At 40.5% G+C, this 23,690-nt stretch overlaps 1 protein-coding gene across 1 annotated transcript in view; it reads right to left on the bottom strand.

The window, feature by feature from the left end:
* The window catches only part of DERA (deoxyribose-phosphate aldolase), a 121,871-nt gene that overhangs the window by 68,004 nt on the left and 30,177 nt on the right, over nt 1-23,690 (bottom strand). The window contains exons 2-5 of the mRNA XM_080810599.1: nt 6,357-6,454; nt 4,844-4,991; nt 3,261-3,356; nt 1,411-1,545 (exon numbers count right to left, since the gene is read on the bottom strand). Of these exons, the coding sequence (XP_080666725.1) occupies nt 1,411-1,545; nt 3,261-3,356; nt 4,844-4,991; nt 6,357-6,454 (477 nt within the window). The remainder of the gene's footprint in view (nt 1-1,410; nt 1,546-3,260; nt 3,357-4,843; nt 4,992-6,356; nt 6,455-23,690) is intronic.

Here is a 23,690-nt window from a genome sequence, read left to right as displayed (position 1 = left end):
GGTTTAAACTACTGACTAAATAAATAAATAAACTACTGATTAAATCATTGCTATTCTGTAACCAAAAGCAATTCTTAATGGATAAACAATGGAATTAAGATTCACATTTGACAATCTAGATGGATTGATGAATGAGAGTCACAGAAAGATACCCATGAAATATTGGCAAGTGCAATAAATAGATTAAGAAAAAAATACATTAAGCATAATCTTACTTTTTATTTAAACTTTTAAAAAAGGGCATCAGTTGCATGCGTGTATATGAAGAGAAAAAAGTCTGAAAAGTTGTGCATTATACTGTTATTGAGGTTATTTCTAGTGGATGAGTTTATGTGGGACATCTACGTCCTTTATTACTGATTAGAATTTTTGTTTTTAACAGCAAGCAGGTATAACATCTGTAATTAGAATAAAATATACCAGGGACGCCTGGGTGGCTCAGTTGGTTAAGCGGCTGCCTTCGGTTCAGGTCATGATCCCAGCGTCCTGGGATCGAGTCCCACATCAGGCTCCTTGCTCGGCGGGGAGCCTGCTTCTCCCTCTGCCTCTGCCTGCCACTCTGTCTGCCTGTGCTCGCTCGCTCTCTCTCCCTCTCTCTCTCTCTAACAAATAAATAAATAAAATATATTTTAAAAAAATAATAAAATATACCATGTATTTGATATTCACATATCTAAAGAGATAACATATTATTCTGGCTTTATCTTATATTTGATTAAAAAATTTTTAGTTGAACCACTTTTATACTGATTTTTTAAAGTAGAAAATTGTACTTATTTTAGCTATCAACAATCTCTAATATACAAAATATATTTAAGGCACCAGTCAAATCTATTTTTTAATATCTAATTATAAAAACAATAGCTAGTTATCAAAATGGGTAATGTTTTATCATAATCGGTGTGATAGTAAATCATGAATCTCAAAGGAAAATATAAAATAGTATCCATAGGAATTATGTGTAAGAACAGCAGGAGTGAAAATAGACTTAGCAGACTTATTACTAATCCCACATTCTCAAAATCCACAAAGATTAACATTAAAAAGGGGAAGTTTCCTCCACCTATTAAAATAAACTTTGCATAAATGACTTGCCTAGAGTGATTTATGCATTGAGTCATAAAATAGTAGAGAACAGCAAAATTAATAATCTAGTGCACAGAAATAGCCACTCACCTAAGCACTCAAAGGGATCTAAAAAGTTCACGCATGTGGGCAACCGCCAAGGATTGATAAGGGGAACAAGCCATGATCAATACCAGCCACGTTTTCTCTGAAATTTACCCTCTGATCTGGTGACGTGTAACCTAGAACAATGACTTCCAAAACATGCTGCCTCTTTTCCAGTCCTCACCATTGATTCACACAGGTAGCACTATGTCCCCCTTTTAGGTAAGGACTTGCACATACCTTCCCACTGGCCTGTCAGCACCAACGTCCTGTTAATCACCACATCGATTTCCGTAGCTCCATCTTCCACAGCCAATCTGATCTCTTCTAATCGTGTTTTTAAACGCGTCTGTCCAGCTGGAAAGCCAGTGGCCACTAGTAGAGAGGAAAGAAAGGAGGGAAGGAAAGAAGAAAAGGAGGGAGGGAGGAAAGGAGGAAGACAAATTTCAGTTGGTGAGTATCTCAACAAGGAACCTCATACAAAAAAACAAAAACAAAAAACAAAAACAAAACAGCATTTTGACCAAAGCATTAATGACACTAAAGAGCTTCACGCCTGTCTTACAAAGTGAAGCGGGAAGAAACAGAATGTCACCTCATAAGGTATTGGTGTTAGGACGAATATTAGTATTTTATCGTTTGAAAACCTGAAATTAAGTTTCTGCAGAGATGCTCATAAGAGGGCTTTAAGTAAACAGAAACTAAGAAAATATGTATCATCATAGTGACAGTCATAAAACAGTAGCTAGAGCTCTGTCTTGATGGACTGGTTAATTACGGATTCTGCTCTTAATCAAATTGGTTACCACTGGAGCCTTGATTTACTCACTCACATTTATGGCCGTTGCAACCAAATTGCAGTATAGGTTCTTCCCATTGCCTATCTTAAAATGAAGAGCCAAGCAGATGAGAATAAAGGGAGGAGACTGGAGGAGGGTAAAGGACCTAATATTGTCCACAAAACTGGGGCAGGGGCAAGTTGGGAAGAGCATGGACAAGTGTAAATTTAAAAAAAAAAAAAAAAGAAGAAAAGAAAAGAAAATACAGCTATACTTCTCAAAAATCATTAACATTTTTTCCATGTGCATCATTAATTCCATTTCCATTACTAAAAATAACCTTTGTATTTCCTTGATGTTATTAAATTCCTTGGGTCTGCTATCTTAAAGGAAAGATGTTTCTCTGTTGTGCAAAAGAAAAGCTGAACTGAATGAGGCTGATGAAGAATTTAAGGTAGCTGCCGAACACTTTCGGAATCTTCACAAATAGCTTGTATATCAAAACTATGTGTCTCTTTGATGTCTCCCTAATAAAATAAATTAATCATCTTTTTAGACTCCTCTTCTAAAGCACCAAGATATTCCTCTTAACATCTTCTAAAAGTACAATCTAGTTTTATATCTATCCCTCCACACACACTCACTCACACTCACACACACTCTACATCCTCACTTATACAGAAGCTTTAAATACTCTTCTTTCTTTCATGCCCAGTCCAGTCCTCCTGAGTCTATCTCAAGTGAATGACTCCTGAACATACCCTCTCGTCTTTACTAAACTCCCAGGTTTTGGGGTGGCACTCCTTACCTCTCAGGTGGACTGTGGTAAGTCCCCCTAACTCCCTATCACCCCACCCCACTGGACCCACAACCACCCCCAACTCACAATATCATGCAGCTGATCATGACATGTCTCTGCTGAAAACCTTGCAGTACGTTCCCCCATCACCAGCTTCTGCAAAATAAATCACTCTCCACTCCGAGCTACAACTGTACCTTCTGTGTGTCTTTATTATCATCTTTTACATATATATACTACTACATATCCTGCATTATGACATTTTAAACTTGCTTATTCCTCCTAAACAACCAAGTTTCCGTAAGGGCAGGGACACGGTTCTGTATTCTGGGAAATGAATGGTCTGCTACTTAGGAGGCAAGTAGATATGGACAGAATGAGTAAATAGAAATCATTAAATATATAAAGCTAATTAAAATCATAGTATAAAACTGTATACAAAACCCTCAGGTGTCTGAGTTGAAAACTAGAAACAGTCTTCGAGACAAGAGCGAAAGCCACAATAATCCTACCTGAAGCCACGGGGATGGTACAGCCCGCGGCCTTCAGCGCTTTAACCGCATCACACACCCTCGCGGGATAAACACAAACGGCCGCGGTCGTGAGGCCTGGGAAAAAAGACATCAGAACAGCCTGCTTCATGGTAAGTTCAACTTGCACAATAGGCTTTTCATTATTTACACCACACCCTGGCAGAACTCAAAATGAGAGGAGAAATAACTCTCCTAAGACACTGCACCGAATGAAAAAGTTTTGACTCCCCACATTCCCTTCCAGACCTTAACAACAGGGATCATTTGCTCCTTGTTCAAGTCACGGAATAAAATAATTGTGATGCACCGACCTCTGAGGTCAACATAATGCCACTTTTTAAAGATTCCTAAGCGGTGAACATAACAGGCTTGACTCAATGAGAATATTTTATTTCATGTAGGTCACATAATCCAGATTTGTACAGCTAACAGACAGTGGATGAAGAAAGTGGATGAAAACCTGACAGGGTAGTATAGCAAAATGATATTTAACTAATTCCCTTCCCTCTCTTGCAAGAAATAATACAATCTGGATCTGGAGCCCTCATTCAGAGGAATAAGCTCTTAAATTTAAAGAAATCAAATAAAAATCAATCAGCCACTATAAAACAAAGCAAGAACATAGACTACCTACACAGTTGCCCCATTTTTCCCCAGCCTCTCCTCCAAAGTTGTTACTTGAAACAATTTTGTATAACAATGCCTATACGTAGGTGGTATTTTCATTGTCAACCCCAAAGACACATATTTTGCAAAAGCTGTGGAGTTGTTTAGGTCTATAAATTATCTTCAAATTATTTGGGTAAAATACCGGCATTGGGCCAATGTCACATTTCCAGTTGCATATTCATTACCGGTAGGCACTTTGGAATCATGAAGCATCCCTCCGCCAAAAGACGTGGCTCCTAAAATCAGCCCAGTGAGTACTATGGCACATGGTCTTGGAAATACCCTTCAGCCTTCCAGACCTTGGTTTCCTCATTTAGAAAAAGGGGATCAACTCTCAAAGGTCTCCTCCATTCCTAAGATGTTAAGATTCTAAACTTATGGCAACTTTAGAAAGTCCTTTCTTTCATGTATACTAAGAGAGTGAATATAACTTTTTTTCAAAAGATCTAACCTAATATACGAGCATGCAATATTCCCCATTTGCATTTTATTCTCAAAAGTATTTCATTTACTCACAGAAAATACTTTATGTATGAGATGTGATTATTAAGTAATGAGACTGGCTTTTGCACGTGTGGCTAGGGAATGAGAATCAGTATTTTAGAGTCACTAGACAGAAAATTTCCCACACTGAAGAACTGGAAAGAAAAATAAAGAAACTCTCTACCAGCAACTTTAATCCAGGATGGAAAGAACTGACCTAAAAATGAGACTCAGATTCTCTCCCCACTGTTTTTCAGAGAAGAATCTCAATTATTTGCCTATGTCTACAATTCTCCCGTGGATTTTATTGCTGTTATCATTTTAGCAGCTGAATCTTGTCTTAAATCCTCTTAGATTTAGTAATTAGTACTGAAAAGAGGTAAACAGAGACAGATTATACACAATGTTACCTTTATCATGCATGTTTAAAGTTTTTAAGAGATCTTCCCGGATTGGATACTTGGCTTTATAACAGAGCCTTTGAACGTTGGAAGATGTGTCATCGCCTGCAAGTGTAGTAAGATCTATAAAGGTAACAGCTTTCAGGAGCCAAGCAGCCTGGTTTAAGAAAAGTAAAAACAAGATTAAAAAAAATCATCTCCAACCCAGTTAGTTAGTAGGAAATCATTAGACAAACATGGGTGCTAAAATCTGACATCTATACTGTTCTAAGGCATGTCCTCAAATGTGATATAAACATTGCTCAAGAGTGACCAACAAGAGGAACACTGCATAGAACAAAATAAAAGAGGATTACAGAGTAGCCTTAAAAATTATTTTTCCTGGGTGCCCGGGTGGCTCAGTCAGTTAAGCATCCCACTCTTGATTTTAGCTCAGGTCATGAACTCAGGGTTGTGAGACTGAGCCCTGAGCTGGGCTCTGGCTCAGGACGGATACTGCTTGAGATTCTCTCTTGCCCTCTGCCCCTCCCCCATGCACGTGCGCACACACACTCTCTCTCTCTCTCAAATAAATAAAATCTTTAAAAATTTTTTTTTCCTTCCATTGGTATCCCAAAGTGAAATCCTAATAGATTAAGCCTCCCCACACCAGACCTCTCCATCTCCTCCACTAGGAGCCCCTGAAAGCTACCATCTGACAGAACTTGGGAAGAAGAGGGTTTCTGTCTCATATTTTACCTCCAGCCTTGGGATCTGGGATAAGACATTTAAAAAGAGTCTCTAATTTCTTTGATGTTACTGTTTTTCACTCTAATTCAATTCCATTTCTAAAATAATACTCATACTTCCTAACTCATTCTAATGAATTTCCTTTTATCTTTCCATTGGAATATTCCCAAGGATGAGCAAAAAGTAAAATGTCATCGTAAAGGATTCAATCACACTATTTTGCTTCACTTGTGACATGAACTCTGAATTCCTCTTAGTCCTGTGACGCACAGCTCACCATTGGTCAGTATACACTGAAGGGTATGCTGACCACTAGTCCCTATGAAACATCACTTTTCGAGTTTGGGAAAATGCTTTATGAAAATTAATAGTAAGGTAAACACAATGGTCAAAGAAGGTCAACGCTTATGCCTAAGGGCCTCAACAGCAGACACATCAGGTTTCAATGTTACGGCTTAAAAATTAAAAGAGAAGACAACCAAAGAAGGTATGTCTAAGGAGCTGAATAAATGTGTTGAGGAAATGTGCCATTTAATTCACTCATGAATAAAGATGCCTCAAATTCATTTGTGGCTTTGCCACTCAAGAGTGATAAGATTTTTAACTTGTTTGGATAAACGTGTTATCTTTCTCCAACCCATCATCATCATATATGAATTATTAAAATAAGTCATGGACAGCTGCAATCTTTTAAGTTTAGATGCATCTTGAGCGAAATTCAATATTGTGGCCTTGAGGGAAGAGACCAGGCATTGTACACTACAGGGACAGAATGCTCAAGAAGCAACCTTACTTGCCACTCCTTTTTCACGGTTCTGCAAGCCTGGATTTGTTCTGCACGCCTCAGAACTGCGGGTTGATTCACCTGTACTTTGGAGATCCAGCTAAGGTCTAAAGGGGAAAGAAAAACACTTCTTATTAAATATATTCACCTATACATGGTCCTTGAAAAGATACATCATTTTGCATCAAAGCTCTTTTTAAAGCTTATGCTTCTTTTTTGCACAATTACAAATAAAGAACCTTGTTGAAAGAAACCCAGTCATAGAAAGGCACTCTTCATGTAAAACTGAGTAGTACACTGGGAACCAGAAGCATACATAGCTATGTCTAACGGGAGGAAAATGTTATGTTACCTGTGCTGCGTGTCTCACTTCTGACAGCAAAGACTTATTTGTAAGTGTCCAGTCCAAAAGAACAAATGATTAATAAATACTTAAGTGAATTAATGTTGGGGCTTAAAGGAATCCATGATCACTACCCCCCTTATTGACAAGATTTACATCTACTAGAAGTGAGTATGATGTAGCCCATTCTTTCCTCAAAGGGGACATTTTCAGAATGTATTAGAAGTTACAACATTTCAACTTGAGTTGTAATATATTTTGGGGAATCAGTTCACTACAAATTGTGACTGTAAACATTGTACTGTAAATGTTTTGTAGTTTTCCCCCAATAAAGTTTTTGGGAAAAAGCAAAAAAAAAAAAAAAAGAAGAAGAAGAAGAAGAAGTTACAACATGGACAGAAGTTAGGAAAAAGGGAAAGAAAAAAAAAAAAAACCAAGGTGTTCAAAATTCTGGGAGACATCTCTATTGCTTCTGTTTTGAAATGCTCTTCCCTACCCTGATCCTACCCTCCATCTCTCTGAGTTAACTGTAATTTCTATTTTAAACCCAGCCCTTAGCTTTTGGGAAAAACACTGCCAGCTCCCCAGATAGAGCTAACATCTGGATACAGCTGTACTATACAACTTGGATTTAGTTCATCAAGGAGTCGTGGTAGAATGGTCTCCTGTCCTTACTATATTGTGAGTCATGATCTTATCTGTGAGTAACTAACACCAAACACAGTGCGTATCTCCATCGTAATTCAGTTTTATCCCCCAACGCTCTACCACATAGGTGACTTCACAGTAAACTGAGCACCTAGCCATTTACCTCCTATAACTAACTTCATTTTTATATCCCTCTAGCACCTTCTTTTTAGAAGAGCCTTAAAGAACTACTGTGGAAGAGGAATAGGCCCCAGTTATCCACGACGTTGCTTTCCACGGTTTCGGTTACCTGGGGTCAGGTGCAGTCCAACAAGGGATGCTCCTCCTTCTGGGGTATCAGAAGGTCAATAGCAGCCTAACGCTGCATCACAATGCCTACGTCATTCACCTGATTTCCTCTCATCAGACAGGCATTTTATCACCACGCCTCATCACAAGAAAGATGACTGCAATATGATCAAGTATTCCGAGAGAGATCACATTCATGTAACTTTTATTATACCATATTGTTATAGCTGTTCTAGTTTATTATTAGTTACTGTTGTTAATCTCTTCCTGTGCCCCATTTATGAATTAAAATTTATCATCAGTGTGTATGAATAGGAAAAAACATAGTATGTATGTAGGGTCCAGCACTGTCCAAAGTCTCAGACAACCCCTGGGGGTGATCTTGGAACACATTCCCCACAGATAACAGGGGACCACCGTACACATTTCTCTCTAATATGGGGGGGAAACTGCTGATTGCCTACTGCACTATGTAACAACACAAATAATAACAATAATAATAATACAGTATTTGCATCCACCACAAAAATAAGACCATGTTTCTACAAAGACATTCTCTCTTATTTCCAAATGATTCTTCTTATCAACATTAATATTATAGAAATTCCAAGTCAGAGTCTGAGTGATTAATTATGATACATTTATTTAAGTATCACTGAATAAGGAGCAGAGTCTGGGAGCTTTTTTTTTCCTAATTAAATTATTTTGTTAGCCAAAATCATTTAACAAAACAGGTTTTTTTTTAAAGATTTTATTTTTAAATAAATTTTTTATTTTATTTTAAATAAATATTTTTATTTTATTTTAAATATTTATTTTTATTTATTTATTTTATTTATTTTATTTATATATTATTTTATTTATTTATTTTAAATAAATATTTATTTTTAAATAAATATTAAATTAAAATTAAAATATTTTTAAATTTGACAGAGATCACAATTAGGCAGAGAGGCAGGCAGAGAGAGAGAGGGGGAAGCAGGCTCCCCGCGGAGCAGAAAGCCCGATGCAGGGCTCGATCCCAGGACCCCGGGATCATGACCTGAGCCGAAAGCAGAGGCTTTAACCCACTGAGCCACCCAGGTGCCCCAACAAAACAGATTTTTAACATTTCAATCCATCTGCTCCTCCAAGACACTGTATGGTTTCCTGCTCATCTGCTGAGTCAACATCACAGTCTAAGGTCAAGCAAACGATATCTGCCTCTTCTTCCCCATCGAAAGATGGGTTCTAGGTAAAGCCCAAAGAAATAAGACCAGACTCAGCCTAATTTATAAGACAAATAAGAACCCCTCTCTCAAAGAAAGGGGAGATTTTGTTGTTTTTCTTTTATAAAAAACTACTAATAAGAGTGATTAGGTTTATGGTAAAGATCATTTCAGACAGACAGTAAAAATCAGTGAGGCAGAGTCGTGTGAAATACAAGACTCACCACCAAGCAACTGTTGACAGGGGCCAAGAGAAGGATGCCTATGCGGGGGGGGGGGGGGGGGGGGGCGCCCCAGGGCTCTGAGGGGCCGTCCTTGATCCATCACATGACCCTTTCTGGAAGCCCCTCCCCACCTCCTCTCTACTCTCCACCCACATGACCACCACAGGAAGCGCGGCTACTGGAGAAACACCTCTGGCAATCACAAGACCTCACCACCTGGCTCCCTTTGACCTGACAGGACCCCTCTTCTCCCTCTCTGCCTCTCCAAGCCTGTGCTGCAGCCTTTCTAATCTACCAGGAGTTCACGGGCAATTATGTCATATTCTGTCTCTGGATCTACGCATGCTGGTCGTTCCTTCTGCCCTTCGTTATTCTGCCAATAGAGTGACCTCCCACCACCCTTTAAGACATAATTCAAATGCCACCTTCTCTGTAAACTTTTTCTGAATCATACAGGTTGAGCTATTCCTTTGCTTTGTTGTACTTAATTCAAGTTTATAGTCTACCGTTAGTGTAGTCCCCTTATTCTGAATGCACTGATTGGTCAAAATGTTGAGTCCCAACAGATTTTTAAAACTCCAAGCAAAGTGCCCGACTTGTAGGTGGCATTCAATAAATAAAATAAATGGGTCCTCAAGACCAGAAATAATCAAATTCTGGGTAATATCTTCCCCAACTGCTTTTTCTAAAAAAAAATTTTGTTGTGTTTACTTCCATCACGCTAGCATTATTGAGGTATAAATGACAAACTGTATATGTTCACGACATACGTCTTGAGGGGAGGTCTGGATGGCTCAGTTGGTTAAGCATCTGCCTGCCCTGACCTGCTCAGGTCAGGATCCCAGGGCCTGGGACAAAGCCCTGCATAAGGCTTCCTGCTCAGCGGGAAGTCTGCTTCTCCCTCTCCCTCTGCTGTTCCCCCTGCGTGTGCTCTCTCTCTCTCTCAAAAAAAAAAAAAAAAGAAAAAAAAGAAAAAGAAAAAAGGTATACATCTGTATGGTGGGTGAAATAATCACCACAATCAAGCTAATTAACATATCTACCACTTCACCCATTATCCACTTTTTTTTTTTTCCCTTTTTTGAGTGGGTTAAGAACATTTAAAGTCTACTCTCTCAGCAGATTTCAACCATACAATACAGTATTGTTAACAACAGTCACACTGGGGGTGCCTGGATGACTCAGTCGGTTGAGTGTCCAACTCTCGATTTCAGCTCAGGTCACAATCTCGAGGTCATGAGTTAGGTTCCACACTCAGCATGGAGTCTGCTTGTCCCTCTCCCTCTGCTCCTCCCCGGGGTCACTTTCACTCACTCTCTAATAAGATCTTTAAAAAAACATAAAACAATAGTCAAGGTGCTGTACATTATATCTCTGGAACTTATTCACCTTGAATGATGGAACTTCGCACCCCAACTGCTTCTGATTAAAGAACTTCTGGATCTCCACAGGGGAAGCTGGAACTCAAGCACGAGTGGAAAACCTGAGGGCATCCACCTTAAAAACTAATTTTTAGTACAATTCCCCACCAAAGGTTAGAACCCACCAGGCTGGCTCTCACACTTCTCAGACACCAGTTGCCAGAGGTCCCCGTGAACCACCTCCTGGAGGATGGAATAGGATTACTTCTCTTGCAATATCAGCCTCCACTGTTAAAAATATCATTAGCAGTCATAAAATTATCCGGCCCCATATTTAATCCAGCCACAGAATTTGCCTCTGTGACCTCCCGTGGTAATGAATTATATAAGTGACTATCTCATTTTATTAGCACTTAATTTGCTACTCTTTAATTTCATCAAATAACCCTTGTTCTCATATTATGGGATCTGGGGAAAAGGAAGGACTGATTGGCCTTTGTTATGTCCTTCATAATTTTTAATATTTTATTCAAGTACCCTTTAGTGTCTCCTTTCCAGGAGAAGTGATTCTAATACACACAATCTTGTCTGTACCATAGAATCTTCTCTTACAGGGGCTAGGAAGGGTTTCAAGTACATGTGCCTTTGGGGAAAAGAGACATGAAGCCATAATCGGAAGGCGATAATACTCTTTTCTCAAAACTGTCCCATGAAAAAATATCCTATTGTGTCTCTTAGTATGTCGTTTAGATGGCTTTTGGGCTCTTCTGTCAGTTATAAATTTGTTCTCAAATACACTTCTCACAATTTTTTATTATTATTATTGTTCCTATGTCTCAGTAGAGACAAATCACTTTCCCTACAAATCCACCACATGGTCTTTCCGTCACAACCACTGATGCTTCCATGGATGTTCTCGTGCTTCCTCACAATATTCCTAAAACATGTAACACCAAACGATAACTCCATGAAAGGTTTATTTTGTACTTTGATTTTACCTTTGTTCTTAACAGAGAAAGAGAAACTGTGATACGTTATCAGAGATTTTTTTCTCCCAAATTTGGGGAAAGAAAGGTTAAATTTCCCATGTTTTCTCTTTTCATTCTTTCTGCTTATTTTCAATTCTCATTTGCAATGTCCAGCCACAACTTCCCATATGTGCAAGTGCCCAGCATAGAAACAGTTGCTCAACAAGCCCCCTGCATCAGAGTACATTTATTTTTTACCTCAGACACTGAAACTAGTGAAATATCAACCCAATCATGTCTGGCCTTTCAGTCTTAGCCTGGGAAAAGGTTAGCTTGGTGAGAGAAAAGAGCACTGGATGCTACTGCATGCCTGATCCCTCCAGGCTCAAAAGATACTCAACTTCTATAAATGAGCAGACTCAGCCTTGTCCGGTTCCAACCAAAGATACAACCAGACAGAGACCATGCCTGGAGCTTCGTCTTTACTAATTGGTAGAAACAAGACTTCGTTTTCTTCGCCAAGTCTAGTCTACCATCCAGTAAGCCCCGGGTGAGCTCTCAAGGGCATCCATGCCCCCAGTGGATACAAGCCAACTCTTCCGACATGCTACCGTGTAAGCCCAATCCTTACAAGCCAGACAGATGGTCTAGAAACCAAGATACCAACAACTAGACAGCATAAATTGCCACTGCTCAAAGAGCCTTACTACTACGACATCTCTCTACAGCTACTCTGACCCTGATCTCCAGCTCCCATCCCACATACATTCGCCATCCCTAACCATTATTTAGAATACCAATTTGATGGAACTAGAGGGTATTATGCTTAGCGAAATAAGTCAATCAGAGAAAGACAGTTATCATATGATCTCCCTGATATGAGAAAGTTGAGAGGCAATGTGGGGGGGGTTGGGGGGGCAGGAAAAGAATAAATGAAACAAGAAGGGATCGGGAGGGAGACAAACCATGAGAGACTCTTATTTTACTATATGTGCTGCCGAAGCGAGCACATATAAGAGACTCTTAATCTCACAAAACAAACTGAGGGTTGCCGGAGGGAGGGGGTAGGGAGAAGGTAGTGGGGTTATGGACATTGGGGAAGGTATGTGCTATGAAGTGTGTAAACCTGGCGAGTCACAGATCTGTACCCCTGGAGCTAATAATACATTATATGTTAATAAAAAAATAAAAAATTAAAAAAAAAAAAGAATACCAATCCAAGTTCAGGTGAGCGATGAGTTTACTACGCCCTCTAAAATACTTCAACGCAGATAATCTGGCACCGAGCTGAAGGCCAGTGGGATCTGCTCACTTGTTCCTTCGGTGCCAACCTTGAATACTCTCTGCTTACACTCCTCTTCCCTCTGGTGGCATTTCCAGCACGTCTTGTACCCACAGCCACGAGGGGTACAACATTCTCTCAGAACACATCGCCACAGCGGAAGAGAGTCTGGGTTCACGTTACAAGACACGTGTGCTCTTGGACCTGGCTTCCCCCAGCAACATCGCGTGGAGATTTTAAGGCCTCCCTCCTTTCTCTTACCCTTCATCCCTCCTTGAGCCATGAGCCCTTTCCCAGCTATCACTGCTCGCTGCTCTTTACCATTCAATTTCTGTCGATTTTATTCTCCTTCTCGATCATCTGCTAATGTCTGTGGATTGATCGAGGCCCTAGAAGGAGAACCTCATCACTTATTCTGGCTTCCACATACTGTCTGTTGTGGTGCCCAGGTTGCCTGTTTCTGTCCCCAGCCTCCAAGGTTCAGCAGCAGGTGGCGGCTGCGGTTATGCAGCTAGAGAGCCACAAGCCATCTGGTGGAGGAGGGGCGCATGTGCAGTCCTACCACCTCTGCATTTAGCCTTTCTGGTGGGCAGGCTCTGTGCAGCACAATGGGAGACATAGTGGCCTGACATAGGTTGCTGCTGTCCTGACAAAGCTTGGGAATAATGCCCCAGACTGGGGAGAGCTGAAAAATAGAAAATATAAGCCAACACATGGGGACACAAAGCAATGCATCTAATCAACATTTCCAACCAGTTCCACTGGTCACATCAGTCAGGAATCGTTCAGTTAAAAATGAGGAAAACTGACTCCGGTGATTGGACCAAAACGGGAAGGATGTTTGTAAAAGCTCAGAGAACTGAGAAGAGATTGGAAGAACAAGCTCAGGCAACAGACAGGAACTGAAGACCACAGGACAGGGACAGAGCTAGAAGAATAAGGGCAGCAAGGAATAGCAACAGCCTGGCCAAGATTTCACAGCCCAGCTGCAGACACCACCACTGCCGCCCACCCCAGCTCACTCGAAACCTCATGGTCCAGAGGAAAGCATCGGACGCCTGACCCATGCATGCCTGAGCGGGGCAGGGAAGAGGGAAGGCCCACTCCTTCCTCTGTAGCACCTCCAACCTGTTCTACGTAGGACAGATAGAATGACCCAACACTACGAGGACACGTGTTCATTGCTGGCCAGCCAGAAAAACAAAAGGTTTCCACTACAATGAACAGTGAGCTTGGGGCATGCTAGATGGGTTAGCTTCTCTCGGAGATGCATAAAGCATTGAGCACATGAGACTATCACAAATTCCCACAGGAAAGAAATCTCTTGAATAGTCTTTAATTCAGCATTTCTCAAACACTTGACCACAAATGGAACATATGCTTACCACACTGCCTGGACAGTAAGTCAAGTTCAGAGAACGGGAAGGTCAGAGGAGGCTCATCCAGTTGGCTAAAAAAAACTCTTAGTAGATGAAGTGGAGATGAGAGATTGACGCTACCGCGGAGGTTCTCAGTCTTTGGCTGATGCAGCTGGCGGTGGGAGAGGGCCACTCGCACCTGGTGAGCAGAGGCCACGGATGCAGCTAAACACCCTGCAATGTACAGATCAGTCTCTCAACAGTGTAAGTGCCTGACATTAAGCTTTGGATTGCTGACGCATCCATTTCAAAGGACATCCATCCTGAATAAACCCATGGCCAGCGGTATGACACAGCTACTAACAAACCAACCAACAAGGAACTAGACAGCCCCCACGCACGAAGGTTCCTCTTTCAGAAAGCCCTGGGTAACTGAAAGAACTGCTTGCTTGAGCGACCCTGCTTCCCCTTCACATGCCCCAATCCCTGCTCTTTTGCTTTAATTAGCCAATAAAGAGTTAACCCCCAAAACCCTAGACATCCCACTCTCAGATCCTAAGAAATACTCAGGTCTTTGCATGTGTGTGCCCACGGGCTCTTTCTACCCGAAACCTCACAGCACAGCTCTCGGGCATGTCAAGCACTCTCCAGGACTTGTGAGGACATCCCGATCCTCAGAGTTCCTTGATGGTTTTTGCCAAACTGTGTGTCCTAGAGTCACATTAAGAACCTCAGGAAATGGCCTACCCATAAGTAGGAGCCTCGGTAGGGGAACTGTCTATTGAATTTGCCACAAACGACGTGCCCAAGTGAGTACCACAGGCATTCCTAATCAAGGGCGCTGCCTTCACCTGGCCCCCAATGTCAACAGTGCCACAGCTGAGAAACCCTACCCAGAGGATGGGCAGGATTCAGGAAAAATAAAGAGGAAGCTCTGAAGGTTTATGGGGAACAGGAGTGTCAGAGGCAGAGGCAAGTTGGCTCTATTTGATTCACTGTGGCTTATTTGTTAAAATTCTTAAGTACGAGGCAAAAGAGTCTAGATCTGTGCTATCCATCAGTAGCCTCTGGACACACGCGGCCATCTGAGCATCCGAAAGTGGAACAGTCCAATTTGAGACGTGCTTTAAGTGTAAAGTACTCCACAGATTTCAAAGATTTAGTACAAAAAAAGAACAAAATATCTCTGTAATTATGTTTTTCCACTCTGGGGTTTCTTAAAGCCCAGCATGGTACCCAATGCAAGGCTTGAATTCACAACCCTGAGATCAAGACCTGAGCTGAGATCAAGAGTCAGACGTTCAACTGACTGGGTCTCCCAGGCGCCCCTCTCTAATTTGTTTTGATACTGATTATACACTGAAAATATAAAATCTGGGACATATTGGGTTAAATTAAAAGCTAATAAAATTATTTTCACCTGTTTCTTTTTATCTTTTATAATGTGCACTCTAGGAGATCTTAAATTACTTTGTGTTGCACATTATATTTCTATTAGACAGCACTGGTCTAGACTTTATCCTGTAAGGGATCAGAGCCACTGAAGATTTCCAAACTGGGCTGTAACAGAATTAAAGAAGTATTTTCTAAAAATAATCAGCATACAGAATATGTCCCACAGAAATGCTTACACAAACATGCAAGTGCAAATATGAAAAGGTATTTACGGTAGCATTGTTGTAAGTGACACCAAGATCCATGACTGCTTCAAATACAGCAGATCCATAATACAGAATATGACCCAGCTATTTAAAAGAATGAGGTACATCAGTAAGTACTGTCATGGAAAACCGATTATGATACTTTACTCAGTGCAAACAAGTAGCCTGCACAGCAGTGAATTTCTAAAATAAAACTGTTTATAAAAACAAAAATACAAGTATAAAACATATATCTGTTGGTACCGGTGCAAAATATAATAGAATATATACCAAATTGATAGAAGAGTTTCTCTTCAGAGCTAGAATTACATAAGATTTCTACTTTCTTTCTTTCTTTATATAGTTCCATAACACTGAAAATTTTTACCAAGAGCATGCATCACCTTATTGAGCAGTAAAAACAAAACATACTTAACTCTTTTGAATTGAGAGGCATTGCCAAGCAGCAATGTGCAGTACAGGTAGAAAGAGACTACAGTAGGTAGACCAGGCTGTCGCTGTGGTCCAGGCATCAGCATCGTACAACACTTCCCTGGGGCATTTCACACCCTAAACCTGTCATGACCAAACTCTGCCACTGAGTCCTTCCATGAGTCCAGCCTGACTTAACTGCATGATGCCAGACAGAAATGACAACCTCAGAACGCCACCATCATTGCTCCCATAGAAAAGATCACTAAAACATTAGCACCCCAGGCCACCAGACAGAAACTATTATATAATTCCTAGATGAAACAAAGATCACACCTGGGAGAGATAGGCCCACACTGGCCTACCCACAGCAATGCCCTTCCACATTGTTAGGGAGTCTATGGAGCCAAAGGTCCAGACTTTCCCTGAGATCACACTCTCCTTCTAGTCCAAGTGCAAGGTGCACAGGACCCCAGAATTCCCAGACCAAATGGCATTAGGTCTGCTCACAGAGTCTATGGGGGTCTTCAACCCAAAGTCAGTACCTTACACTTAAGATATAAGAAAGGTTAGGGATTTTGCTTCTAGAAAGTTTGGTCAATACACATCTGTCTATGAATTACATTTATTCGTTCATTCAACTAATAAAAAAAGGGATACCTACAATGATGACAGCAATGCTCTAGGCTCAGTGGGTTCAGCAATGAATGAAAAACCAAAATCCTTACTTTCACAAGCTTTTTCTCATGAAATGGGACAAATAAACATGTAAATATGTGTTGAATCTATTATGCAATACATGTGGGCTACAAGGAAAAGTCACATAGGATAAGAGAATGGAGAATGTAGAGATGGGCACGGTCAGGGAGTCTCCGATAAGAAAACAACAGAACAGAGTCCCATATAAAATAAAGAAGTGAGGGGCAGCTGGCTGGCTCAGTCAGTTAAGCATCTGCCTTCAGCTCAGGTCATGATTGGGGGGTCCTGGGATGGAGCCCCAGGTCAGGCTCCCTGTTCAGTGGGGAGTCTGCTTGTCCCTCTCCCTCTGCCCTTTCTCCCCCCTCATGTGCTCTCTCTCTCTCTCTCAAATAAATAAATAAAATCTTTAAAACAAAAAATAAGGAGGGGTGCCTGGGTAGCTCAGATGGTCGAGTGTCTGCCTTCAGCTCAGTTCATGATTGTGGAGTCCTGGGATCAAGTCCTACATCGGGCTCCCTGTTCAGCAGCAAGCCTGCTTCTCCCTCTCGCTCTGCCATTTACTCCGCTTGTGCTCTCTGGCTCTATCTCTCTGTCAAATAAGTAAGAGAAAATCTTCTAAAAAATAAGGAAGTGAGCAATGAGACCATCAACCTGTGTTCTAGGCAGAGAAGGGCAAATACAAAAGCCCTAAACTAAGAGTGAACATGTCATATTCACGGCCAAGCAGGGACACAGGTGTAACTGGAGGACAGTAAGCAAGGAGGACTGGGCGTGGTAGAGATCAAGTCAGAGAGGCAGGGCAAGGACCAATCAGATAGGAAGATACTCTTCAAACTCTGAGTCATAACCCATGGACATGTCATGGAATCAAGTTTGTCAGCTGCCACTACTACTTTTCAAAAAGAAGAAGAAACAATAAAATGGAATATATCAGGACAGCTTATATATAATACAAGTAAGGGTCACTTATAAAAATTTTGTTTCAATTATACATACGTAGGTTTGTATGGTGTTGCAATATAAAATACATGGCCTGTTGTGAGGCATGGCCCTTAAGGTTTGAAAGCCCCTCAAGAAGGACTTTTTTAGCGTGGAAAGGACTTCAGATGTGAGACAGGAAGTCTTCAGAGAACCCTGTGCAGAGGAATGAAATGATCTGATTTAGATTTACATTTTAAAAAGTCCCTCTGGCTGCTAAGGGGAAGCCAATTAGGAGGCTCAAGCAACAGCAAGCGGTAGCTTGAACCAGAACAATAGTAGTGGGGAGGGGAGGACGGTCAGAACCTCATCAGGACACTGACGGCAGCATTTGTACTCTGCCTTCAAACAAATATGAGCTGCTCATTCTCTGGTCTGGAGAGTAAGCAGTCCCAGAAAAGCTGATATTCCAGAAGCAGCTTTAAGGTTCACAGAGCACAAAATTCAAGCAAGAGCCCCTTCTGCTCAGGACCCACAAATATGCTCAGGTAAGTCTCTGTGTGGAAGAGTCCACAGACTGGGACAAACCATCATGGCCAATCCTCTGCCTCCAGGGCCTGACCATTGCAGTAAAATCAACTCTTCCCAATCTGGTCCCAACTGCTGAGCTTCTGGTCCTCACTACGATGACCCCCATCACCCTGGTTTGCCCAGGTCGTGCCCCACTTGCCCTCCCCTGTCCCATCCAGTTTAGCATTTGCTTCTGTATTTCATTTTTTAATAAACAACATAAATCAGGCTGCGTTTCATAGACATTTCTACCACATTCTCCAGTCATAGTGTAAGAGGAAAGTGCAGTGAACAGAGACTTCATTTGAACATGTGGTTCACTGAGTAAGGAGAAAACACAACTCTTCCACATCTCCCAGACATGGCAAAGCTAACGCTTCGCATGGAGGGCCACTCACTGACTGACACCTGAGGGTACTTGCAATATTTGTGCCTAGCGACAGCTGACTCCTCCCAGTCTTGGGTGGTGGTAGCAGTACGCAATGTGTGTCTGAAGTCATTTGAATATCCCAGCCAGTTGTGCCCTGGCCTGGGCCCAAGCCCCCAAGAGACACAGATGCACCATGCCACCAGGTAGGGCATGTGAAGTGGGAGAACCTGTAGGTAAGGTGACTAAGCAGTACGTGTGGGGAATATCTAGATTCCTAAAGGGGAACTAACTGCAAGCAATGCTTTTGTCATTTTTGTATCTTATAAATCTAAACCTATTTAGGGTTACCCTTTCATTTTAAGGGGGAAAAAAATCCATTAGCAACAATGAGCTCCAAAAAAGGGAACTTAATGAAATATTAAATTCTGAATTTCCATTTCTCAGAAAAGTTGATGATCTGTAATTTGCACAAAATGCTTTTCAACATTTATCACGTGCCAAAATAGCTCTACAGAGATATCACTGACTCCAAGACCCAAAGCTGCTAACAAGCATCTTTATACACTGCAAAAATTAGCAGTTAAGAAGCCTGCGCTTAAAGATGGCAATTTAACAGAGCCTCAGAAGATGTGGTTACAGAAGGCTCTGAAGCATGACTTCCCAGTTAGATAAAATGAGCGTGGATGGTCCCCAACTTGTGATGATTCAACTGACAACTTTTCAATTTTACAATGGTATAAAAGCAATATGCATTCAGTAGAAACCAGAGTTCCAGTTTGGAATTTTGACCTTTTCCCGGGCTAGCAACATGCAGTGGGATCCTCCTTCATAATGTTGGGCAGCAGCAGTCACAGCTCCCAGCCGGCCATGGGGTCATTGTGGGGAACCACCAATCCAGTGACAACCCTCCTGTACCTACAACCACCATTCTGTTTCTCACCATTAGTACAGTATTTAATATATTTTATTTATTTATTTATTTATTTATTTAATATATAAGCTACTCAACACTTTACTATAAACTAGGCTTTGTGCTAGATAATCCTGCCCACTTGCTAAGGTAAGTGTTCTGAGCATGTTTAAGGTAGACTCAGCGAAGATATGATGTTTGGTGGGTTACTGTACTAATTACATTTTGACTTACAATATGTTCAACTTATGATGGGTTTATTAGGACGTGACCCCACCATTAAGTCGGGGAAGATCTGTCTTCTAAATACAGCTCATTTTTACATCCAAATTTCCTAGTATATGTATACTAAAGATTACCACTTTTCTATCAGAGGCACAGGTGCTTCAAAGAGAAAATCTGTTAAATTAACTCAAATACTGGCTCATTTTAAAACTCTAATTTATCAAATCAAAGAAAAATTTTAGAAGTCTATTTTGTTGGAGGTGAACATCTGACATCATTTTGACTGCCCCTGTAAATTCAGTTAAAGAGGTTGGTGTTGAACATATAATTATTTGATTTTGCAATGATAACATGGATATAAATTTTGTTGGAAGACAGTATCATGATAAAAACAATTTTCTTATTAAGAAACTTATGGAGCAGAAATATACTTGGATATGGTTGTGACAGACACATAATTTATCATCTCATCCAAATAAACTTCCATATTGTAATGAAGTGCAAGCCATAGCTGTCAAATTTTAAATATTTTATATATACACAGAATAAGTGAACTACCTGATCTTTGTGAGAAAGCTGATGTCTAATTAAAAATAAATACTTCTTCCTGGCAGTAGGTACTATCTCTTTACTGATCATCATCAGTTGAGTATTAGAAAAACTCGACTCTTGGAAGAACCATTTTGTCAGTCAATCTAAGCTGATATACAACTAGTCCTGAACTACTTGGTAAATCAGACCTTTAAAGTTAGCTTTATTGTTTTTGAAAATCAGTTGAAAATCTTTTTTTTTTTAAAAAAAACCTGTTATGTAAATAAAACACCAAAAGCCTCCAGCTTTTGAAACTTCATGAACCACAATTACTGATGACAACTGTTTATAAACACTGCAAACAGGAAGACACTAAAATGTATCCCCACAGAAGTAAAGACAAGACTTCAACAAATTAAATGAGGGCATTTCAACCAGTAAACAAGGCTTAGTTTCAAAATTCTAAAATTGCACTTTGGAACACCACAACTTATCTGTTTTGATGATCCACTGCTGTACAAAAAATCACCACAGAATGTCCTGGCTAAAATCAGCAACCCCTTTATCGTTTGTCCTAATTCTGTGGGTTGCGGGAGTCTGGAACATGCATACCCAGTACCTTGGAGAAAGCAGCTAAATGACTGGGCTCTGCTGGGATGCTTGGTGTCCTTCTCCTTCTCCATGGAGGACCAGAACCTCTTGAGCTCCAGGTGCCTTCTTCAACAAGGTAGCTGAACCTCTTACAAGGCAGCTCAGGGCTCCCAAAATCATACAGACAGCTGTTAGACCTCTGTTGTACTCTATTGGTCAAAGTAAGTCAAGGGCAGCCCGATGCTGTCAGGGATGATAGTCCTAGAGACCCGGTCCATCTCTGGAGGCTAGTTACCACCAACTTCTATTTTAAATGGGATACATTTATATTCCGTACTGGGAAGAAATGAAATTCAGAAGGCTTGAGATTTTACAGTATTTGGATTTCGCTAACATTCAAAGAACCTTAAATGGAGACATTTTATTTGACAAGTTTCATCTTATAAAAATACATATTATTTTGCCTTGGCATAGAGGAGAAATACATTAGCTGTGAAACAAGTTGTGCCAAAATATTTATACATTTCAATTTTTTAAAAAATGAGAACTAAGAACAACCTCTACTTAAAGAATTCGGTCTAAGCTTACCAGATACCACAGCATCTGTAGAGAAAATATTTTCTCAATTAGAAATAGTATGTTCCATAGAGAAGAATCGATTGAAAGTGTCAAGAATTTCAAATTCAGGGGTGCCTGGGTGGCTCGGTGGGTTAAAGCCTCTGCCTTCGGCTCAGGTCATGATCCCGGGGTCCTGGGATAGGAGCCCTGCATCGGGCTCTCTGCTCAGCAGGGAGCCTGCTTCCTCCTCTCTCTCTCTGCCTGCATCTCTGCCTACTTGTGATCTCTAATAAATAAATAATATCTTTTTTAAAAAAAGGAATTTCAAATTTAAGAAACATAAAATGCAACTTTAAAAAATTGACAAACATTTTAATTATTTAAAGAATTTTTTCAATGTTCTTCAAAAAGATACCAATGACATAACAGATTGATAACAGCTCAGAAACTGGTTAAAGCAGAGCAATGACTCAACTTATGTTGTTTTATGTGCTGAGATAAATTAAGACAAATACATTATTTTGGCTTTGATATACATGACGGTATTTTTAGAATGAAGTGGGTTTTTTTAAAGTTTTTGAATAGAACTATTTTCTCTTGAATAGGTCACTACAAATATAAAAACAATTTGTCAGTCAATAAATAAATATTTTTGATTATATCATTTTAAGTATTTTAACTCTTCTTTTCACTGTCCAAATTATTCTAGTTTGCCCGCTAGGTCACCCCTATCAAAACTCCTACTCTATGTCACCCTTAGCAACTTACCCAAGCCTTTCAAACATAAAACCTTCCTCTGGGCTCCGCTGGAAGCTTAACAGATAATACAGTTTCAATTCTTACCCAAACCAGTCGCCAAATATTTAGGTGTTTACTATGTATCATGCACCAGCCCATAATCTAGTGGTTAGCTTGCACTGTTTGTTGAACTATTCTGATGTTGCCTACATGAGGAGCTTCCGCAAAGCTAAGAGACTCAGACCATTCCATTAGTATACAAATTTCTACCTCCCCCAGCCTGGCTCTCCATCACTGCACATAAGTGACATGCAAAAAATCATCTATAAACATTTGAGGAACCAATGATAAAAACATATAGATTACAGGGGCACCTGGGTGGCAAGTCAGATGAGCGGCCAACTCTGGGTTTCAGCTCAGGTCGTGGTCTCAGGGTTGTGAGATCAAGCCCTGTGCTGGGCTCTGCACTCAGGGCAGAGTCTGTATATGATTCTCTCTCCCTCTTCCTCCGGCCCTCCCCGCTGTATTCTATCTTTCTCTCTCAAATAAATAAATCTTTTTTAAAAACACACATAGATTATAGAGAAAGGGGACTGACAGTTTGAGCAAGCCTTGATACAATAGAACAAAAGAATTACAACCATTCACTTAACCAAGATTCATCACACAGCTACTATCTGTTGAGAAAACCTCAGAAGGAAGAGACCTCTGGGGACAGGGAAGAAGGATTCAAAAACAGCAAAGACTGTGGAAGAGTACTGACATCTGAGGGGAAGGGAGAAGAAAAATGTGGGACTTAACACAAAGATTCAAATTAAAACAAACTACATTGTTTTGCCACACTTAATGAAATATTGATACAGGCAATATCTGCTGGGACAGTAAATCTCTATGTAGGACCAGAACCTCTCCTTTTCCAACTGCCTTTCCCAACAGGGTAGCTGAACCTCTTACAAGGATGCTCAGGGCTCCTGAAATCATACAAACAGCTATTGAAGCCTCATTTCTGCTGCATTCTATTGGTTAAAATGAGCCAAGGGCAGCCCGAATCAATGCCGCAGGGGAAATTAATACCAGAGACCCAGATGCAAAAGACCCTGAGAGAAAAGTTTGTGGGGACCCAGGGAATTATTTCAGATTTGGTTATTGTGACAATGATAGGATAGTGTAAGAAAATATCTTTACTCCCAAACAAGTATTTATAAATGAAATGTCACAACGTATATAATTTTAATTTAAAACATCTCAGAAAAGAATTGCCAAAGCAAACTGAAAACCACTAACAGCTATTACGTCTAGGTGACTGGTATCTATTGGTGATTTTCCATGAGTCCTTCTACGTTTCAGAATGCTTGAAATTTTTAGTAACTAAAGGAAATGGTAAACAAAGGCAAGCTAAAATAAATAACATAATGAATAAGGGAAACTGTGATAGTCTCCAAAACTGCCCACCGTGATCCTCCTCTCCTGGTACTCATGCT

Source organism: Martes martes, assembly GCF_963455335.1.
Source record: "Martes martes genome assembly, chromosome: 8".
Taxonomy (NCBI): domain Eukaryota; kingdom Metazoa; phylum Chordata; class Mammalia; order Carnivora; family Mustelidae; genus Martes; species Martes martes.
The sequence above is the reverse complement of the archived record's forward strand: the minus strand, read 5'-3'. Positions and strand labels throughout refer to the sequence as shown.